Raw genomic sequence first — 21396 nt, 5'->3', positions numbered from 1 at the left:
GGCAGGCTACATCCACTATCAGGAAGGACTCGGAGGAAGGAGGAGGAACATAGACTGATGAAAAATAGCAGCAGAGTAAATCACAAGATAGTTGGGGGGAGTTAGCTGAGAAGCCAGAGAATGGACGGAGGCGATAACTGGGCAGGGCAGCAGGAGTTGCGAATGTGGGACCAGAAACGCTTCAGGTTTCCGCGCTTTAGTGAGTCTTCCACACTGGTCAAATATTCGTTTCTGGACTTACGTATTAAGGATTTGACCGCGGAACGAAGAGATTTGAAAAAAACTAAGTCAGCATCATTTCTAGAAGACAGGAACTTCTTCCTCGCAGTTTCTTTTTGACGTAGTTTTTTGTGAACTTCTGTGGTGAACCAGACAGGGTAAGAGCGTAAGCACTTAGGAGAGGAGGGAACGTAACAAGGAAGAAGATCAGATAAAATGGTATAGAAAGTGTTGAGTGTTTGGTCACACGTAAATGGAGAGAGGAGGGGACCCAGTTGATTGACGCCAGGGCTTAGTTCAGACCTTCGAAGTTCGTCTTATGAAAGTTGAACTTGGTAGGCTTGCGAGCGACAGGAGAGTGGAGTCAGGATATCTGAACATCGAACTCGAGAGCAGGATGGTGGGCGTCAGGGGCAGACAGAGCATGAAGGGATTGAGAAAGACAACGCACAGGAAGGTTACAGAGGAGCAAGTCAAGAGTGCCATCTAAGTGGTTTCTAGAAAGGTTCAATTGGAGGGCGCCACAGGAGCTCAGAATCTAAAATCCTGTCATCCAGCCGGGTTTCAGAAATGCACATGACATGATGTTGGAATACTAAGACAGACAGGTTGAAATCCGACAGCTTGGTCCTTAGAACCCCTTACATTTTGATAAAAGAGTGTACGTTGTCGGAATTATTCCAGTTCGGCGAGGCAGTCGGGCGGGCCGGAAATTTCACGAAGCTTAGTTCTCTGATAAAGCTTGATGAAGACCCCCTGTGGCCAAAAGGAAGATTGGACGATAGCATCGAAGGTTGAGTTGGTTTTGCTTCTGATATAGGCCAGAATTTCGTCGGACGTGGTGAGTACGTTTTGGCGGCGAGGCGACGTTGAATTGTGAGAATATCCACTTTCAAGTGATACTGACATTCAAGGTCTTGAATTTGCACAGAAGCGACAGTTTTGACCTATTATAACTTTGTTAGTAATAGTGCGATTTTCATCAAATTTGGTACGGTCATGCTCTATGCTGTGGCCTACATTGCTGCGTGATTCTAGGCGGAATTTAAGGGAGGCTTTCCTGCCAATTACTAAAAATATATTGTAATGTACTATTATTAATTTTATTTGAACAGGTATCGGTATGGAGGGTATTTTGTAGCCTAGGCACCATATAGTGGCGGCCTCTTGACTTTTTTCAGTTAAGTAGTTTCTGAGAATGGGTCTATTATAGAAATGATCACTTTCAACCCCCCGCACTCCCCACCTTTCCAACAAATGCCAAAACTAAAACCGGCTTCGAAAAGTACTAACCGAGGCCTTTAATTTGATACCCCTCGATATGCGTGGGGATTCACAGTTCCCACCTTTCTACCAAATTTGGTGCCAATCGCTACAACCGTCTCCGAGAAAAATGCATGTGAAGGACAGACAGACAGACAGTAAACCGGTTTTAATAAGGTTTTGTGTTTGCACAAAAGGTTTTTGCGAATCAACATTTTGCACGGGCAGAGAATGCACAGATTCTTTGTTGAAGAAAGCCTTACCGAAGCCAGGCAATGCATATGAAATGCAAGGCCGTTTCCTACTCCTCCTCACATTCGCTGCATCCCGCCGAGACCACCACCCCAATTTTTCCCATGTGGTAGTTTAAGGAGTAGTGCCCCGTTAAAAGCCCTACTAGGGTTTTCATGTGCCTCTTCTCAACGAACAACAAAAGCATCGGGTTCTTTCACAAAAATTTCCTCCTGCCGGTAGGAGTTCGAATTTCTTCATTCGGGTTCGTGAATCCTTACAATTTCACTCTTCAGAGTAAACTTGACAGTGGATGGCTAAATGCAAAAAGCTGGCTCAAGCCCCATCAATGTGCATTCAGCGCCTGGCGAGTCAGTCTGCCAGCTTTCTCATTACCAGTGATGTTCAAGGCACCCTGGCACCCACATCAGGAATGTTTCGTTCAGTCGGAGAATTTTCAACAAATAGCAACTCCACACCAATTGCTTTTTTATGTCGTTGTTGTTTCGTGTGGACAAAGCTGTCCTACTGTCGAAACCAATTCGAATGGTGCGACCTTGCCATTTTTGTTGCAAACATTCTTCTGCTGCCAATGAAAGTACATATGCGCATCTCCGCCTGGGAAAGAGTCACTCCTCCAAGAGGGCGCGCCAGTTCGATGAGCAAATTTGCCGAGAACACCCTTGCGAACGATGCATCTTGAAGATTATTAAGTCTGTAATTCGAAAAGGCATTCCTCTCTCTTGGTGATTACGACGGAGTTCTTGTATGTCTTGTATGCAGATATCACAACCATCTGACGGTTATCAAGGAATTTCCAGCTAGACGCATCACCGAGAGTTAGTTTCGTAAATTGAAAGCTGGAGCTAAAAAGTCTGCCTGCAGAAAGGCTTTTCTGATTCCGTATTGGGACAACTGCTGTGGAATAACATTACGCTGCATCTTTTGGCCTCTGCGTATCAGAACAAGCAACGCTAATATTGATTATGCAGACAATCTAGAATAGTTGTGGTTTATTTTGCTGTCGCAGATAAATTGTGCAACATTTTATTATAGCTGCCATAAACCCCTCTGGAGAATAGCGGGTCATTGACACTTAAGCGCCATTGCTATTAATTCCTGGTAATGTTCAACTCTTTCAAGTATGAGAAGCTTGCACCTTTCTTCCACTATTCTAAGACCAGAATACCCCGATGATATCAACCACAAATAAATTGATGAAAGCTTGGAGCTTTCTAGTAACAACAGCCGCCATTTTCCATGTTCTCCTTTGCTATAGTACAGAACATTGGAGTGGAACACTCTCAGTTTGACATTGAGCTTGAGATAGTTGCATTTCCAAATTTTGGACAAAATAGCGAAGGCGGAATTAGTACTGTTAATACGCCAGGCAATTTAAAATTCGATGCCTTGCCGGCTAAAAGAACGCAACCTAGATATACAAATTTTTCGACGCCTTTGATGCTACTATTAATGGATCAGTGACCAGATACAACATTGTTGGATTCCGCTTTGGACCTCAAATTCTCTTCAGCCTTTGCCTTCACACAACACGTGATATCTTGCACTGTCATATGTCCCTCTGATAATAGTTATCAGAATGCCGTTCCTACTTCCTAAAGGAGTCCAGATATACTCCCTGATCACGCTTTCCAAAGTATTTTTCAAAATCGATGAAAAGTAAATGAAGCAGATATCTGAATTCCGCCCTCTGCTTCGCAATATTCTGAAGGGTGTTACTGCGGTCGATAGAGGTGGATATAGAGGATAAATCAACTTGCTCCCTGTCGATCAAGCTTTAAGGTATTCGTTCATACGATCCAGAATGATTTTAGTTAATATCTTTGCGACAGTAAGAACCAAGCAAATGGGCCTCCAGCAGCCGCACTCTAGACGGCTGCAGGACATTGAAAGGCTTTCGCAACTCTTTCGTAATATGATATACGATAGAGAAATCATTTTTATTTGCAGTAGCCTCTGCTTTTCTCAACAGGTCAAATTGTTTTCCTCACAGCGCAAACTACGCTGTATTGCTTTTTGACAGCATCGTGCAGACCCGCATTTGCCGTCTATAACAGAGCTTTCAGCTTCTTACACTAACCGATCTATCTCTTAGTATTGATCAATATCATCTCACAGATAATTTACAGTTTGTTTTATTTGCGTAGTAAGAAAGTTTCCATCACTGTTGCACAACGGATAGATCGTAGATCGTGTTCTCCTGCTAGCAGACGCAGTAATGATATGCAAGGGAAGATAAGCGACCATCAAATGATGGTCCCTTTCTAGATCTCTAGTACTGATCGCGATATGTTTGATCTGATTTGATTTTCATTATCGTCAGTCGAAAAGCAGCTACGTTGTAACTGGGTCTGCGTTCGAACAATGTCTCCATGACACCAACAACGAGACGGTTCAAACTGCGGAGGTCTACCTAAAACGATGCCCCTTCATCACATATCCGAGAAAAGTGTTGTCAGCGCCCATCTTGGCATTCAGATCGCCCATCATCATCACAATGTCACCTTGAGAATGCCTCTCCTAGACTGCGGGTAATTACTCATAGAAGCCGTCCTTCTCCTCTAGGTTGGAGATCTCTGTTGATGCGTTATACTGAATTATTATGCGTCTCAACCTGGACAGGAAACCCAAAGGCAAGATCTTATCAAAGAACATCTACTACTAATTCAAGAGAGCACGTTTTATGGTGGCCGTCAGCAACAGTATAATGTTGGATTCACGTCCGCTACCATTAGGCTTTCAAGAATACGAAACCACATTGCCGTAAGAGGGGAAGGAATATTCACCGGAATCCCATCTCACCTCAATTAGAGCCAGCCCCCAGCCCCCCCCCCCCCTCCCCCTCTCATCCTACTCACCCCCTCAACTTTGAAGGGGGTAGCATTCTGTCGCCGTAAAATCAGAATCATGATTACGGATTTCATGATAACATGATTGTAATCATAATAGGGCTCTCGTGAATACGATTTTGGTCACGTAGTAATGTAATCACGTAATCATAATCCTGTATTTTCAGTTGCGATTGCTTGATCTGACTATGTATGCCTAAATATCTCGCATAACATTACGTATTAATTTTACTTAAAGCAAAAAATCTGCATCCACGTATACACTGGCACCCGGAAGAGTTTTTCTAGCCTCCAATTTTTCTAGCCAGTACAAAACTAGTGCAAAGCCAATCTAAAGTAGTGAAGAATACAAGTAACCATAACAAAAATAAATTCACAAGCGATACTCGGCGTCGGCATCAGCTCGGTACTCCGAAGAGCGGTAATGCTTTGTAATTTGACATTACATTGCAAAACATTACTTTTCAGAAAAATAATATCATCACTTTTGTAATGCGATGATCTTAGGTGATGCGATAATGCAAGGTAATGAGGTGATATTAGGTGATGCGATAATGTGGCGATGCTAGGTGATATGTAATATTTGGTGATGTTTTGGACGCGCTCGCTGATGGCAATATGGTATTACGCTTTGTAATATTACATAAATCACCTACCGATCTCTATGTATTTGATAACATGTACATTTTTATGACTTCAACCTAAGATTTGCTGTAGAAATAAAGGTTTTCAACTCTTAGTGATGGTGATGGTTGTTTCGATGTGTGAAACAAACGATATTTCCCATCAGTTAGAGGATCTAGAATATCTAATCAAATAAGAGTCATTTGTAAAATCCTGGATAATTTCTGATCAAGTTTTGGTGTTTTGGAGGAGTTGTTGTGTGCAAAATATTCTTGTAACTTACAATTATGTTTGTAGTAGAATGTGGTTGCAAGTAATTATACGAAATGTAGTCCGTGAGGTAATTTCGAGTTGAAGGGGACAAACATCTGTCCGTGTGTTAGATATCAAACAGATAAATGTATGTGGCTGCACTAACCATTCCATCTGGATCTCACAAAGTACGTACATATAAACAATATGTTTCGGGATTGGGAATTGCCGCTCACAATGCGCATATATATATCTCAGTTCACCATTTCGACTTGATGCGTGCAAGTTTGTCGATACATACATATCTCAAAATTGAAAGCAAACGAAACCATCATCTATATGCGCACCATGAAAGGTTGTTTGCAATTTGTAGGCGCATACATACCTACGATTCCATGATGATTGCATACGTCTGATTACGATTGCACGATTGCAATCGTGTAATTATGCCCACCTCCCGTTTCTCTCAGATAGTTTCCGGGACGAAATGCAGAGAAGAAGACTTTCACTTTAGAGGAACCCAATTTTTGCATATGAAATTAAAGGTCCCCTAATCCTCTTTCTGGCTTTAGTGCTTCCATTGTATAGCCTTCGCAGTACATTCCTACCCCCTTCACTACCAAAGATAAATAGAAAGTTATGAATTCGGATAGGTTATAAAAGAAAGCTGAGCTGAAGGTCAGCGGTTAAAAGACAAATATTCTGTATATTATAGATCCATAGGGATGTTTTCTAAAGGTTCCCATAAATAACTTAAGACAATTTTAGCAGTCATTATTCTTACCTTAGGTCTTTCGTGGATAGTGTAACGTATTTTTTCATAACAGCATATTCTTTTGTCTGAAAAGGGAAAATACAAGTATTTTCATGAAAAATATTTTAGAGCACAAGTTCGTGTTAATAACGTATTGTAAGCACTTTTTTGGAAATATTTAATGCAAAGAAAAAAATAATTTTTAGGAGCTTTTGAATCAGATATAAAGATTTGAAAACAGTTCGTATGATATCCATTACTCTTACCTCTGTAAGGCTTTCGCAGTCGGAATCCACGTGCAAGACTAAACACTCAGCATCCATTTGCTGCACTTTGATTGTCAAAACCTCCTGATACAGAGCCAAAATATCATCTATTTGGCATCCTTTTATATTGAGATGCTGCAAATGTTTTAAATGCGTAACGGCATATATGATTGCCTCCTTCGTTAGATTAGATATGTTGTACAGATCAAGAATTTCCAACAATGGACATAACCAAGCAATCTGTTTTAAACATGTATCATTTATAAATGTACCAAACGGAAGCCGAAGGAGTTTAAGATTTGCAAACTCCAAAATACTTCTTCGTAATTTTGGAAGAATTGATGCTTCCGGATCCTCTAAACATTGAATTTGAAGACATTGTATTTCATCAACTCTATGTTCAATAAGGGCATTTAGGCATTCAATTAGTTCCTGAGGACTACTGCCGTTCAACCTAACATCTACTAAATTTGGAAGATTTGCTATATCTACAACATTTGAAGCCTCGTAGATTCCGTCGAGTATAATCTTCTGTAAATTATATTGTGTTTCTGATAACACAGAAAATGCTTCGTTATTCAACGCAGTACATTTGCTAATTCCTAATTTCTCTAGTCGATTGTTTTTACAAATGGCAATGAAATGTTGAGGTTCTAACTTTAGGCACCAACCCAGATCAAGATCAACCAAATTTTTTAATTGCCTCACATGAGATCCAACAATCCCCGTCTCCTTAACCCATAAAGTTTTTAAATTCGATGCTTTCGATATTTCAATTTCGACTGATTCATCAATCTCACAGTGATAGAGATTTAGAAATTTCAAGGTGCTAGATGACGCTCTGATAATGGATACCAGTTTGCATACGTTAAACATATTTGAACAATTCAGTTCCTCTAAATTTGTGCAAAATTCCGCTATTAAATCATAATATTCGGCATCCTTCGGTTGGCTATTTGGCACTTTTATACGTAAACGTTTCACCATGAAACCACATCGTGATAAAATTTCATGTGTCTCTTTTGCTGTGAAAGTCGTTATAATGTCAATAAAATCAACGAAATCCTTATGCAGAAAATGTCTAACTACATTGCAAAAGTGTTCGCTGATAAGAACCAGTTCTAGCTTTTTAGGAACCCGCAGATATTTCATTATATGGTAAAGTGCATTTTCATCCAAACTGAGCAGTGTGACTTTCTGTTGTAAAATTTCAGATGCGTCAGGCGAACTTGGACGGAGAATTTCCTTAGATTGGTGTGTTTCTGAATTATTTGTATTTAATTGTCGTAGACGTTCTAAGATGCTGATTCCATTATTCAACCTGAAAAAGAAAACATAAATTAATGATTTTGAATTTGAATTTGAAGAAATGGTGGAACCGTTTTGAAAAACTAAAGTTACGAGTTACTCATTCATTCTTGTCACTTTTGGAACATCATATATCTCAGAGTTTACATTTCTATCCTAAATTGTTTGAGGTTGATAGGATCGAAGATATTTACGTACAGTGCAGTGGTGGACATTCACATAAACTCGGTCAAATTTTTGATTAAATTGTAAAAATTTTTGTCTTTGTCTTCTCTCTTCTTACGAAACTATAAAATACAAGAAATATAGCATCCTATCTGGCGAATATAATAAAAATATACTTTAAAAATTGGAAAAGAAAAACTATAAGAAAAACAAGGGTAAATAATGTTCGCACTCAACACTTTTATGATTCCACTGTGGCGCAGCGGGGCTATACTGGCTCAGTATTTCTCGACCCGTAGTCTTCACCCAGTAAATTGTCAAGAGACTTTCTTTGGTGGCGTCCAGGTTCCCTGACTTAAATGCCCAAAACAGATTACATAAAAGCGGATCAACAAGAAGTCCCTATGCGGTATTGTTGCCCTCAATCATTGAGTGATATAAGTCCCTACTACAGGCTCCGAATCGAAAGAACTGGCTTTGCGGGAACGGGGTGATAATGATAGGAAAATGGGGGGGAAATTGAGTTCGAAGAAAAGTATTAGCAATTTTATTAAAAAGTATACCAGAGATGGCAGCCTGGGATTTCAAGTAGGTGATTACTCCTCATTAGAGCGAATATCCTTGCGAGATAAATTTGCAACTGCAACTCAATTCGTGCTGAAATGCTGAAAGGGGAAAATGCGTCAGTTAGTTATGCGTCAGAGCTCGAAGATCAGCAAAAAAGCCGATTCTAACGAAGGCTATGCTCGAAAAAAGAGTGAATTGGGCATTGGAAAGACGTGACGGCGTGCGAAGATGTGAAGGTGAGAGATTTGACCCCCAGTATGTTGTACGCTTAACACACCATTCTCTCTCAGTAATGATGTGAGGATGAATAACATCCAAAGGAATTGGTAGTTTTTCGTTTCTAAGCGGTGCTGTCAACGCAGGAAAGTACAAAAAAGTTATCGAAGATCGCGTTGTTCAAACGGTAGAAGCACTGTATGAGCACTTTATTAAGATAAGCTGATTAAGGACGATTCGGCCCCGTGTCATAGAGCTCGTACTGTAACTAAACGAATTTTTGTTTTATCCTCAATACAGATCTTATTCACGGATAACATCTTGGTAAGAGGAGCTTGGCATACATTCGCTGCCATTGCCAGGAAACAGTCCAGATTTGAACTACACAGAGAACTTATGAGCATTTTTGAAGCGGCGACTGCAACAAAAACTATGGCTTAATGAAATTCCGGACGAATTTCTTGAAAATTTAAACTAATCGATGCTCGCACGAGTTGCAGAGGTGATAAGGGCGAGAGGCGGCCATACGAAATACTAAAGACCCAAAAAAAGCGAAAATTGATTTCTTCTAATTTAACATTTGTAGATATCTTCATTTATCTATTTTCATTTAAAAAAAATCGTTTAACAAATTATTTGCATATGTTTTTTTCGACGTTTTTTTTGTACTCTACTATTAACACACAAATCTTCAAAGAACGTACCTTTTCCCTCAAAACTTCAACTTTCCTTTCCACCATATTCTTTGAATAGAACTTCTGCTGGTGTAAATAATAAGAACTCCACATGCAATCACAGGAAGCACAACTTTATTCTCCAGCTTCATAATAAATCAGAAAAAAACCCTTTTGAACTAGAATTTTCTTTCACACTCGGAGTGCGAACACTTTTTGTCGGGCACTGTATTTAAGTTTTATTTTTTTTTAATATAATAAGGTTTTACATTGTAAAATGTCCACTATTTTTGAAAAATAGCTTTTCGAGATTGTGCTTTGTTTAAATTCGAAATCGCTTCTGCAGAAGATATTTTCTTTTTACGACTCCTTTTGCTCTTCATATGAGCCGTCACTGTGTGATTCATCTGATAGGGTGCGGCAGCATAACTTCCTTTTTTCAAAACTCAATAAAAACTATTGTATGCATCGGAAAATATTTATTTATTTTTTATAATGTAGGTACATGTCTAAAGTTTTTATTTACATTGTTTTGAAGATCAAAGCTATTAGGTGACGTCCCCCATTCTCCATACATTGCGTAAACCGATTTCGGGCGTTTGTCATGACTCTTGTTAGCATAGCAGGTGTTATGTTGGCAATTTCTTCTTGGATGTGGGTTTCAAATCTTGTAGGGTTCTTGGACGGTTCACATAAACACGGGATTTCAAAAAAACCCATAGGAAAAAATCACAAGGGGACAGATCGGGAGAGCGTGCCGGCCATTCCAAATCGCCTTTAATTGAGATAAGGCTCTCTGGAAAGTGTTCCCTCAAAACAGCCATCGATGCTCTTGAAGTGTGTGCTGTTGCACCGTCTTGTTGGAACCAAGTGTCACCCAAATCCAAATTTCCTAGCCGTGGGAAAAAAAATTCTGTAGCATGTTTACATACCGGTCCGAATTCACTGTCACTGTAACCTCATTTTCCTCAAAAAACCAGGGACCAATAATTCCAGCTGACGAAATTGCACACCACACTGTGACTTTGGGTGAATGCAAAGGCTTTTGATGCAATTCTCGAGGGTTGGTGTCAGCCTTCATCGCTAAAAAAACAATAGCACCCTCGGGAACGGCATCAAGAAGAAGCTCACACGCGTTCATCCGAGAATTGAAATCACGTTCTGAAAGTTCCTGCACTATCGCCATCTTATAGGGATGAAAATGAAGATCATCACGAAGAATTCTTCTCACAGAACGATCGGATAGTCCAAGGGCAGATGCGTGTTTGCGCGCAGAACGCCGTGGCGATCGCAACATTGACGCTCTCACTGCTTCAATGTTCTCAGGCAGGGCTCTAACGGGCCGAGGGACTCCAGCTCTTCCTTTTGTCGCACTTGCAGTTTGTCTGAATGTAGTGACCCATGTAACAATTGATTTGCGGTCTGGGACGGGAGACAACGGGGCTAAATTAAAGCGATTTCGAAATGCACGCTGTGTTGCAATAACCGAACATCCGCTTGAAAAGTAAACCTCAACGGCAAAGGCACGCTCCTCACTATTTCAACGCATGATGGCGACTGAACCGTGTCGGGACAAAACTTTACAGTATCCCCTCTTGAACGAGACCACTAGCGCTCCGCTATGACATCAACTAACTGAGTGGGGCGCATTTTAAAAAAGGAAGTTATGCTGCCGCACCCTGTATTTGGCACCCATATTTCTAGAGTCGGTTTCGGCTTCATAGAAGTTTTTTTCTTGATAGTTGCTACTGCCTCACTGGCAACACTTAAAATGTTCTTTCTTCTATTCCTAATCATGCACACTGACTATTTCGACAAATTGTATTTTCGCGAGACCGAACATATTGTTAATCTTTTATCTAAGTCGCTTAATATTTGCTCTTTCATTTCAAGAGTCAATAATTTTCTTCTACTTCTTGCACTCATGACAACTTTTCCACTCAAAGACAAGTTTCGAACGGTTTAAGGAAACGATTGAAACATATTGCCTCGAGCTAGTTATATATACAGGTAAAAGTAATGTAGTTTTTGTTAAAAGTAATTTATTGAACAGATTTGCACGATCACTAAAAAAATCATCAAAGTACTGTCCTAGGGCCTCTACACATTATTTCCAGCGACTCTGCCATGACCGGTGTGGGCCCTGAAAGGCGTCTTCGGAGACCTCTCGCAAAGTCTTCGATACAGCTGATTGGATCCCATCTGTGGAGCTGCCTTAATCCGAGAGAACAAAAAGAAGTCTGCTGAGGCGACGTCAAGACTATGAAAGGGTAGGGCAGCGTTAGCGTTGTTTGACCAAGAACTCACGGACTAGTAGTGCGTTGTGGCATGGCGCATTGTCGTGATGTAGTTTCCAGGTAGCGGAGATGTCTTTTCGCATCTTGATGGCCCTTTTTCCGAGTCTTTCCTGCCCATCCACGTAGTAGGCAGCGTTAACTATGTGTCTTTGAGGAACAAGCTCCTCATGGACTACTCCTTTACTATCGAAAAAGGCAATGAGCATGGTTTTCACTTAATATTTGCAAATGCAAGAATCTTTTTCGATTTGGAGGACTGGTCGATGTGCCACTCAGAGCTTTGTGGTTTTGTTGCTGGGTCATATTGAGAAGCCCAGGTTTCATCACTAGTGATGACGTTGTCCAAAAAATTAAATTAAATTTCAATACGTTGCAAGAATCACTTAAAATTTCCGCTCGCTTGGCCTTTTGGTGGTCTGACAACCCCTTAGGCACGAACTTGGCGCACACTTTCCTCATCGCGACAAGTTCAGTTCATTGGCAACCATCTTGATGCCCAATCGTTGGTCAGAGTCTAACAGCATATTATCACGTCCTGCCGCCCTCCCTTACATTATTATATTTATGCTGCTCTTTGGAAACTTATAACTCGCACTCGGCTGTATAGCTGTTTATACAGATGCTTTGAAAAACGTTCTTCAGTTTTCCGTACCCTTATTTCACTTAAGGTTTGTATTGCACTTCTATTGCATATACCTATGTATATATGATAGTAAACATAAAGCAATGAAATGAGATACACATGCCTGCCAAAGAAAACTTAAGAGTAAAAAGTATATGTTTTGAACATTTACATTGTATTATATTAAGAGTCCTCAAGCTTGATGTTCGTTATTTCGAGCGCCTGAATGTGGGAAAACCGTTGTTCGCTATTTCGTGTGTTCGTTGTTTCGAGCGTCTACTGTATTTCAATATTCTCTCGAGCCAGCACGGGAGAAAGAAATGTCGTATTTGTGATCGAAATTTGACACTTTATTTAACATGCTTAGGATTATCCGATTTAGGTCAAATATGCGCCGTTTTGTTCACAAACTTGTTGCCATTATCCCTTCCTTATAAAACCCCTCTCCTTATTTCCGAAAAAACTCAGACACCCAGTTTTCGCAACCCTCTTTTGAGGTCAACTTAGTAGCACCAAGAGCGTTTTGCATGGACCAGAAGAGATGGTAATCACTTGGTGCCAGATCCGGACTATACGGTGGGTGCGATCGGGCATCCCATTTGAGCCCCCGTAGCTTCTGGCGGGTCATCAAAGATGTGTGAGGCCGAGCGTTGTCCTGGAGGAACAGAACACCATTCCTATTGACCAATCCTGGCCGCTTCTGGTCAATCGCCTGCTTCAAACGGTCGAGTTGCTCACAGTAGAGGACCGAATTGAGGGTCTGGCCATAGTTGAGCAGCTCATAGTGGCTGATTCCCTTCCAGTCCCATCAAACACACAGCAAAACCTTCCTGGCCGTCAATCCGGGCTTGGCGATGGTTTGGGCCGGCTCGCCGCGCTTCGACCACGATCTTTTTCGCTTGAGGTTGTCCTACGGGATCCACTTTTCATCACCAGTCACAATCCCTTTCAAAAATGGGTCGAATTCGTTCAGTTTCCGTTCCGTTGATTCGCTCCAAGAGATTCATATTTAACAATCAAACGTTCTTCGACTGCATGTCTCATACCACACTCTAATAGGCAGTTACCTCACTTAAAGGCACGAAATCCAGCACATTCCATAAACTAGTTTTTATCAAATTAAATGTTAAATTGGAAAATTGCATATGGTCACATACAAAGAACCGATGAGGACTAAGAAACAAATTTGTCTTAAAATTAAATACTTCATATCGTCTGTCTTTGACTAAAGTCAGGAGAATTGTAAATTTTCAAGTATACTTTTCATTCATTCATAAACACACTTCTCACTCAAACCTTGAATAAATTCGAAATCGAAGAGAACGTTTGATAACACAACTGCTAACCTCATTGGATCCAAAAGCAATATGACAAAGTGATGACATAATTTATACTCGTCCGACTGAAAGAAAGAGAACCTCATGAAGTATTAAATTTATTAATTTGGATGACAACTTACAGCCAATAAATTTTTCAATTCCATTCTGGAATTAATATAGACCAAAAGTTGCTGATTGATTCCTTGTTCTCTACGAACTTCTACCAAATGACTGTACAGAGTTCTTTTCACTCTGCAATATGAAATATCCAAATAATGTAGGCGTTCTAAATGTTCCACGGACTTAATAATTCCCATATCTCGAAAAGCTGTTCCGTGAATATCCAACATTTCCAAAAGTTTGCACATCTTCGCAATCCTCACTAAATGTTTGTCTTCCAATAACTCCGAGTTTCTCAGGCTAAGCACTTTTAAGTTACTAAATTCGCATATCCGGCTTAGAACTTCCCTCTCCAAGAAATCAACTCCTCTTTCCGGATAGCTATTTTCAAAATTTATTTCTAGGCATTCAAGCGTCTCCTTCTGTTCGTCCACAAGCACTTCGAGATTAGCTTTCACATTTAGTTCAAAGCAACCAATCATGGATACCTCCCGCAAACTTTTTAGCTGGAACATACGGTTCCAATCTTTGAACCAATATTTGTTGCCCACAATCAATGTTTCTAGGTCTGATTGCGTATCTACTAGAGTTTGAATGGAAGCATGTGTTAATTGCTTCAAGCCTGCAATATTCAGTTTCTTTAGTTTATTCGATTTGCATATTTCGATGAAATTTCTCGACTTAAAATTTCGGCAATTCTTCAAATTCAAATCAACGAGGTTGCGTAATTTATTGAAATCTTTCCCAGTGAGTTTGCTATCTTCTAAATTAAGAACTTCTAAGTTACTAAGACCCGACAGGAGAGAGCAAGAAGCGTTTCCAAGTATGCACTTCCTAAGGGTTAAAGCTTTGACATGTTTGGACACGGTCAATAATTGGCCATGAACATCATTTGGTTTTATTTCACGTCTTGAGAGTACAATTTCCTCCAAGTTTAGGCAATATTTTGGTATTAGCCTCAAAAAATCAATTTCATCTTCCCAAGTGGATACGTATCGATATTTTGTTACAAATTGCCCATAGTTAGCTAGAATGAATTCTGCTTCTGGCACCGAAAAAGTGGTTTGAACATCAAAAACATCGAGCGTTTCATTGCGAAGGGCATCTTTGATCAAGTCAGTGATGTTGTTGCTAACTAATGCTAGCTTTAATTTATCCAAGAGGTCCAGATGAGAGAATATATGTTGAAGACTTTCCTTATCCAAGTCCTTTATTGTCCTGGTTGGCGCCTCCATTTTATTTTTGAACAATTTTTTATTCTGTTGAAGAGCTGCTCCTTATCAAGATGACCCAAAGTTTAAGAAATTAAATCGGTCTTTATCGTTAAAGCCTGCATAAAAGGAGTAGAATAGCTGATTAGTGAGAGTAAGTACAGAATAAATAAGTTTGTTCATATATTGTACAAAAAGTACGCGTTTTCGCATTTTCCGTATAAAATCTTAAAATAATTTAAATTATTTGATCACATAGTTTCAAAACGATGCTTCTGGTGCTTCATTATTGAGTTTGATGGCAATAATGAAGCATATCAAGCATCTACTTCTTCGTCAACGAAGGATACTGCGAACCAAAGTGAGATCGGTCGCTACATCACCATTATTAAAAGGAGTCGCAGTCCACAATCGTCGAAAATCAACAATATTAAAAAAGTGTTTTGCCCCCAGAAGTTGATAAAGAGCCAAAAGCAATCACTAAAGTTAAACCCCCTGCGGTTTACTTTCGTGAAAATAGCAGCAAAACTTTGGTTGTCAAATTGCTAGCAATTCTTGGGGAAAACAATTTTCAGATTGCTCCCATCAAAAAAAGAAAGATCAATGAGACGAAAATAGAAATCTATTTTGAGGACAGTCTTAAAAAGATAACCAAGGATTTCGGAACGGAAAAACGACAATATTACACATACCAGCTTAAGAGCAGCAAAGGCCTATGCGTTGTGATTAAGGTGATTGAACCTGAAGTTGATCCCAGTGAAACAAAAGAACTTACTGAAATAGGAAATGCGGTAAAATTAGTCAGTGTGAAAATAAACCGAAACAGAATACCGCAACCCTTATTCAAACTTGAATTAAATCCAGAGGTTTTCAAATTGGAAAAAAAAAAGTTCACCCAATATACAATCTCCGCTACCTTTTGCACAGGATAATCAAGGCAGAAGAACTACATAAACGCAATGATCCTTACCAATGCACACCAGGATATCTTCTTCTTTTGTCCCGTTCACAAGCGGGGTCGACTCGTCGGATCGCTTTCGCCATTTAGCTCTATCGAATGCCTGATCTGGGTGCAATCTCGAGGCTTTTAAATCCCCATCCGGTGCATCAAGCCACCGTTGTTTCGGCCTGCCTTTTGGTCGTTTACCATCGACTTCGATGTTCAGACCAATCTTGGTAAGTGAATTCTCGTTAACATAAATTACATGACCATACCATCGAAGACGCCTCTCTCGCAATTTTTCTACGATCGGTGCAACCCCATAAAGATCGCAGATATCCTCATTTCCGATGTGATCAAAGAGTTCTATGTACCAAAAATAAAAAAGACGATACAACCAGAAAATGCAATAACTATGAACAAGACCATACACCGAATTATAGAGGATGCAAAGTACAGCCTGTTACATAAGAGCGTGGTCACTGTTAAATAATAACAATTGATTTTTCGAAAATTCGCAAATTTATTGATAATTTGGTCGTCAATACTCAATGCAAATACCTCAGTAGCAAGTCCAATCTCCTGCATTGTCAATTATGGCCTGGCACCGTCGGGGCATACTTTCCACTAGTTTTTCTGCATATTCTACCGGAAAAGACCTTCAAATTTTCCGAATTTGTCGAGAAAGTTGATCTAAATTACCATGCGTCTGCGAAGCTGCATTTTCATCAGAGCCCACACATTTTCTATGGGATTTACATCCGGTGACTGAGATGGCCAATCTAAAGTGACAACTCCGTTTTGCGCCTTCCACTCGCTACACGCTCGACTCCGATGTTTCGTGTCGTTGTCCTCTTGAAGGATCCAGCTTTCATTTTTCTTTATATACCATTGCTTTGCAGATGGTAACAAAGCTTTTTGATATATTTTATTCATTTTTTCGGCATTTAAATTCTCGGTAAATAAAAACAAAGTATCGAAACCTTTGTTTGAGAAGCACCCCCAAACATGAACCTTGACGGGGTGTTAAACAGTCCGTTGAAGCATCCTACTGGTGGAGGTTGTCCTGGCGGGTTTGATGCTCGGAAATGCCCAGAAGGAGGATTCATCAGAAAAAATTACGTTGCTCCAATCGCGGTCCTAGTTTTGCTTCGCCCATTCCACTCGTCTTTCAACGTGTTTTGCACTCAACATTGGTTTTTCCAAAGTACTGCTATATTTCACTTTATTGGCAAGCAAGTGCCTGCGAATCGTTCCGTAAGATATGTCAACACCTTTTGCTTTCGAGAACAATGCGAGAATCTTTTTTTCGTCTTTTTTTGAGACTTTGCTTGCACTTCCGCGATCAGGAAAATCATCAACGTTACCGACCTTTTTATAGCGATTTATCCACTTGCTAACGAACTGCTTCGACTTTCCCATATATTTCGCAGCAGCAGTTTGCGTTAATTTGGGTTCTTTTTCATGCAAACATAGAAAAATTGCCTCAAAGCGAGAGGCGTAAACAGCACTCATTTCGAAAAACGACTCAATTGAAGACTAAATTTAACAGAGAGCTGACTTTTTACAAAAAGCATGAAGGACTGAGGTGCCCTCTATGTCATAGAAAAAGAAACAGGACGCTCTGATTTTTTATCTACGTGTAACAGTGACCACGCTCTTATGTAAGAGACTGTATATAAAGCCCTGAAGCAAAACACACTGCCTGTTCAAAGATGGGAGCAACAACAAATGAACTCTGTGGCTAAAACATGAACTCTGTCCAGCTCCGTTAACTTACCAGCCTCATCTCTTCGTCCTGGAGTGCAAGTTGCTGATGTAGGTCAAGACGAACCTGGCGCTGACAGTTCACAGCAAGAACTATTTTCGATTATTACTACACTGCCGAATAATATGAACCAATTCATGAACATTATCAGCACCATGATCCCATGCCTATTGGAATACAAACGGCCTAAGCCAACACAGAGCTGAAGTCTGTTTCTAATATCAGAAACTCATTTCACACAAAAAATAACAAGTTCAATGTCTCCGGCTCCATTTTAAATGATGCTAAATACTCTGGAGAGAATGCCACAGTGGAAGTCCACCGATTTGTATCAGAAATAAACAATGCTCACGACGGAAGGAGATATTGCACAGCAGAATTCCTAGATTTGGCGCAAGCACTTGATAAGGTCTCGCACGTAGGTCTCATTAATAAAATCAAACAACTACTCCCTAATTGTTTCCAGAATCTATTAATAACATAAATTCCAGATGAAACACAAAGATATTCTCTATGAACAACGTAAGATCAAAGCAGGAGTTCCTCAGGGGAGTGTACTCGGTCCTGTACTGTACCATAACTAAACGGCAGATTTTCCTGTTATCGGGCAAACCACCGCAGCTACCTTTGGTGACGGGACCGCAATCTTAAGTTCACATGCGGAGCCAAAACTAGCTTCCCTGCAACTGGAATCGCATTTAAGGGAAGTAGAAAACTGGCTTCAAATGTGGAGGATGAAAATCAACGGGTCAAAGTTTGTACAAATAACTTTCCCTTTGCGAAAAGGAAATTGTCCTCAAGTGAAGATAAAAAACATTGCTATCCCCAATCGGATGACGTTAAATAGCAGGGGATACACTTCGATAGAAGACTCACCTCGAAACAATTCAAACTTAAATTCAAACATTCTTCACAAAAAATCACTCTCTATAAACTGTAAATTGTTGCTCTACAAATCGGTGTTTAAGCCTGTATGGACAATGAGAGTCTGCCAGACCATCCAACATTAATCTGCTCCATCAGTCCCAGTCTAAAATTCTAAGATGTTCATTCGGTGCTTTTTGGCACTTCCGCAACGTTGATCTCCCTGAAGAAACCGGGAAAATAGAGTTACCCGAACAGAAAATTTTGTCTCATCGAAAGGTGAACATAGTATTCTATCAGAGTGAAATTATGCGGTGTTTCCAACGATTAATTAATATAAATAATAAAACTTGTTGTTACTTTTTCGTTGGTGTGGGTATTTATTCTTGCAAATACCGATATTTCGGGAACCACTTGTTCCCTTCATCAGTGCAAACAAAAAAAAAACCATTTCCAAAAATTTGTAATATACAAATTGGTAAGTTTATTTGAGCAGATATCGGAATGGGACATCTTTCGAGGCTTGAATTTCACATAAGTGTTTTGCACAAACCTCAGGCTCCCCTTTAAACTCCACCTAAATTTATTTCACTCGCTGCATGCGTGGGATTTCATAGTTCCCATCTATCCACCAAGTTTCGTTCGGATCTGTTTAGCCGTTTTGGAGAAAAGTGCGTGTGACAGGCAGACAGTGAATGGATTCTCATTAAAATATTATTTTACACAAAACCTTAAAAAAGAAAAAAATGAAATTTGATAACATAACATTCGGTAACCTTGCCCAGAGCTCTGTTTGATGTCCCATCAATTTATTTTACACCTCGGTTTTCTCATCTCCCAAAGATACTATTTATTTTTGTTACGAATTTAAATAAAAAAATTAAAGGAAATTTGGGTCATATGCTATACATTATATCATATATCGAGCACCATCCCTTGACGCTCTCCTTTTTCTCTATATCCTCCCAACGTTGAATCGTGAAACTGGAATGCACACACCAAATTCCCCAGTTGTAAAGCTTTTTGAACTTTCAGTTTATTCCCCGTGCGGATATAATATAAACATTTCACAACCGTATCAACTTTGTTCGGTTTTCGGAATGTACAGTCACAGTGTGGTGTGCAATTTCCTCAGCTGGAATTATTGGTCCCTGGTTTTTTGAGGAAAATGAGGTTACAGTGACAGTGAATTCGGACCGGTACGTAAACATGCTACAGAATTTTTTTTCCACGGCTAGAAAATTTGGATTTGGGGGACACTTGGTTCCAACAAGACGGTGCAACAGTTTAGCTTTCATTTTGTAATCTTCCACCCAATTGCCTCATTTCGCGAAGCAATTGGCTGGGAGTTCGATCACCCAACGTTAAACCCGCCAGCAAGTGGTCTAATTTTGCCGACTCGCTTGCCGACAGGCGCCTGATCAACTCGCTCTTGAGCTGTATGTACGATGCCGACTTCACAACGTCGGACACCAGAAGAATAGACTCTTCGTCCAGGCCGACCACCGCGTAGTTGAAGCGGGTCGCGTCCGATGTGATGCCGGACATTTGGAACTGTGCTTCCAAATGCACGAACCACAGCTCCGGGTTCCGCCGCCAAAACGGAGGAACGCGTACGGCGAGGGCGGTCACTTGCGGGTCCGATGGGCCTGCCGCGTCTTTACTGTCAAACGACATCTTGTTTCACGAAAAGTACGAGTTGTAATGCAGGCGCGGTGAATTTAAAACGAAACGCGGTGAATTTTACACTGACACGGCAGGCCGCACCCACAAATGCACGCACGAACAGAGAAATGACGACCGAAGCGGACGCTCTCCAGCGCAGACCAAAAACACCAACAAGGAAACGGAGAACCCGCGATGTGAAACACCTAACGCCGTCTCTTGCAGCGATTTTCGATTATTATTATCACAATTTTTTACATTTTAATACTATAATAAACAATCAGATGGACAAATTCAAAACTAAACCTGCGAGTTGATTGAAGCGAACTGCTGATTTTGTGGTGGCTGTTGTTGCTGCTGTTGATATTGTTGCTGTTGTGCTGGCGGTTGATTTTGATGTTGTTGAACTTGAGGCTGATATTGTTGTACCTCGATGGGATTTTGAATGCTTCCGCCGTTGCTGCGTTGTCGATGTTGAAAGGTGGTCGCGCTCGTTGAATTGATGGTGGCTGCGGCAGTGATGCTAACGTCTAGCGCTGCGGTGCTGGCTCTGCTGGTGGTGTTGCTGCGACTGTTGCGGCTGCTGCTGTTATTGTTGGGGGATCACTTTCGCTACCTTGATTGTGCCGGTAATCACATTTGGAGTTTGCGACGAAATAGCCAGTGGAACGACAGTTGCGGAGGAGGCAATGTTCAAGTTTTGTGCGATGGTCTGCCCGCTTGATTGGTTGACGCTGACGATTGGCGTTATAGACTGCGGAGCGGGGCTGGACACGCTGGCTCCTTGCTGCAATGTTCGCTCCGGGGTCACCAATTTAGCTTTCATTTTGTAATCTTCCCTGGATATTCATTTTAGTTTGTTTGCTCTCTGTTTCTTAATCAGTTCTATTTTCTCCGTACTTTTTAACTGATAACTTCTGTGCCAGATGCAAAACACTTTCAAAAATTAGAATCCTGCAGTGAAGTACAGACAGTCTAAATTCAATAACCGTAGAACTTATATTTTACATTTGTTAAAGTTTTTAGATGTTTAACTTTCTTTACTTCATGTCACCGTATGCTCGTTAGAGGCAGAAGTGAGACTCGCTTCATGTGTTTCTCTTCTGCCCCTAACTCATGGCACACTTTTCTCGCCGGTCCTCCATTCCCGTGGCGAGCTCCGCAAAGTGGATAGATCCGCG

The 21396-nt window shown here is 40.5% G+C and overlaps 1 protein-coding gene across 1 annotated transcript in view; it reads right to left on the bottom strand.

Annotated features, from left to right (window-relative positions):
* The window catches only part of LOC119650396, a 35921-nt gene that overhangs the window by 4552 nt on the left and 9973 nt on the right, over window positions 1-21396 (bottom strand). The window contains exons 2-5 of the mRNA XM_038053163.1: window positions 13788-15097; window positions 13675-13730; window positions 6480-7800; window positions 6244-6299 (exon numbers count right to left, since the gene is read on the bottom strand). Coding sequence (XP_037909091.1) covers window positions 6244-6299; window positions 6480-7800; window positions 13675-13730; window positions 13788-15002 — 2648 coding nt within the window. The 5' untranslated portion in view covers window positions 15003-15097. The remainder of the gene's footprint in view (window positions 1-6243; window positions 6300-6479; window positions 7801-13674; window positions 13731-13787; window positions 15098-21396) is intronic.

This window comes from Hermetia illucens, chromosome 2 (assembly GCF_905115235.1).
Source record: "Hermetia illucens chromosome 2, iHerIll2.2.curated.20191125, whole genome shotgun sequence".
Taxonomy (NCBI): Eukaryota; Metazoa; Arthropoda; class Insecta; order Diptera; family Stratiomyidae; genus Hermetia; species Hermetia illucens.
The sequence above is the reverse complement of the archived record's forward strand: the minus strand, read 5'-3'. Positions and strand labels throughout refer to the sequence as shown.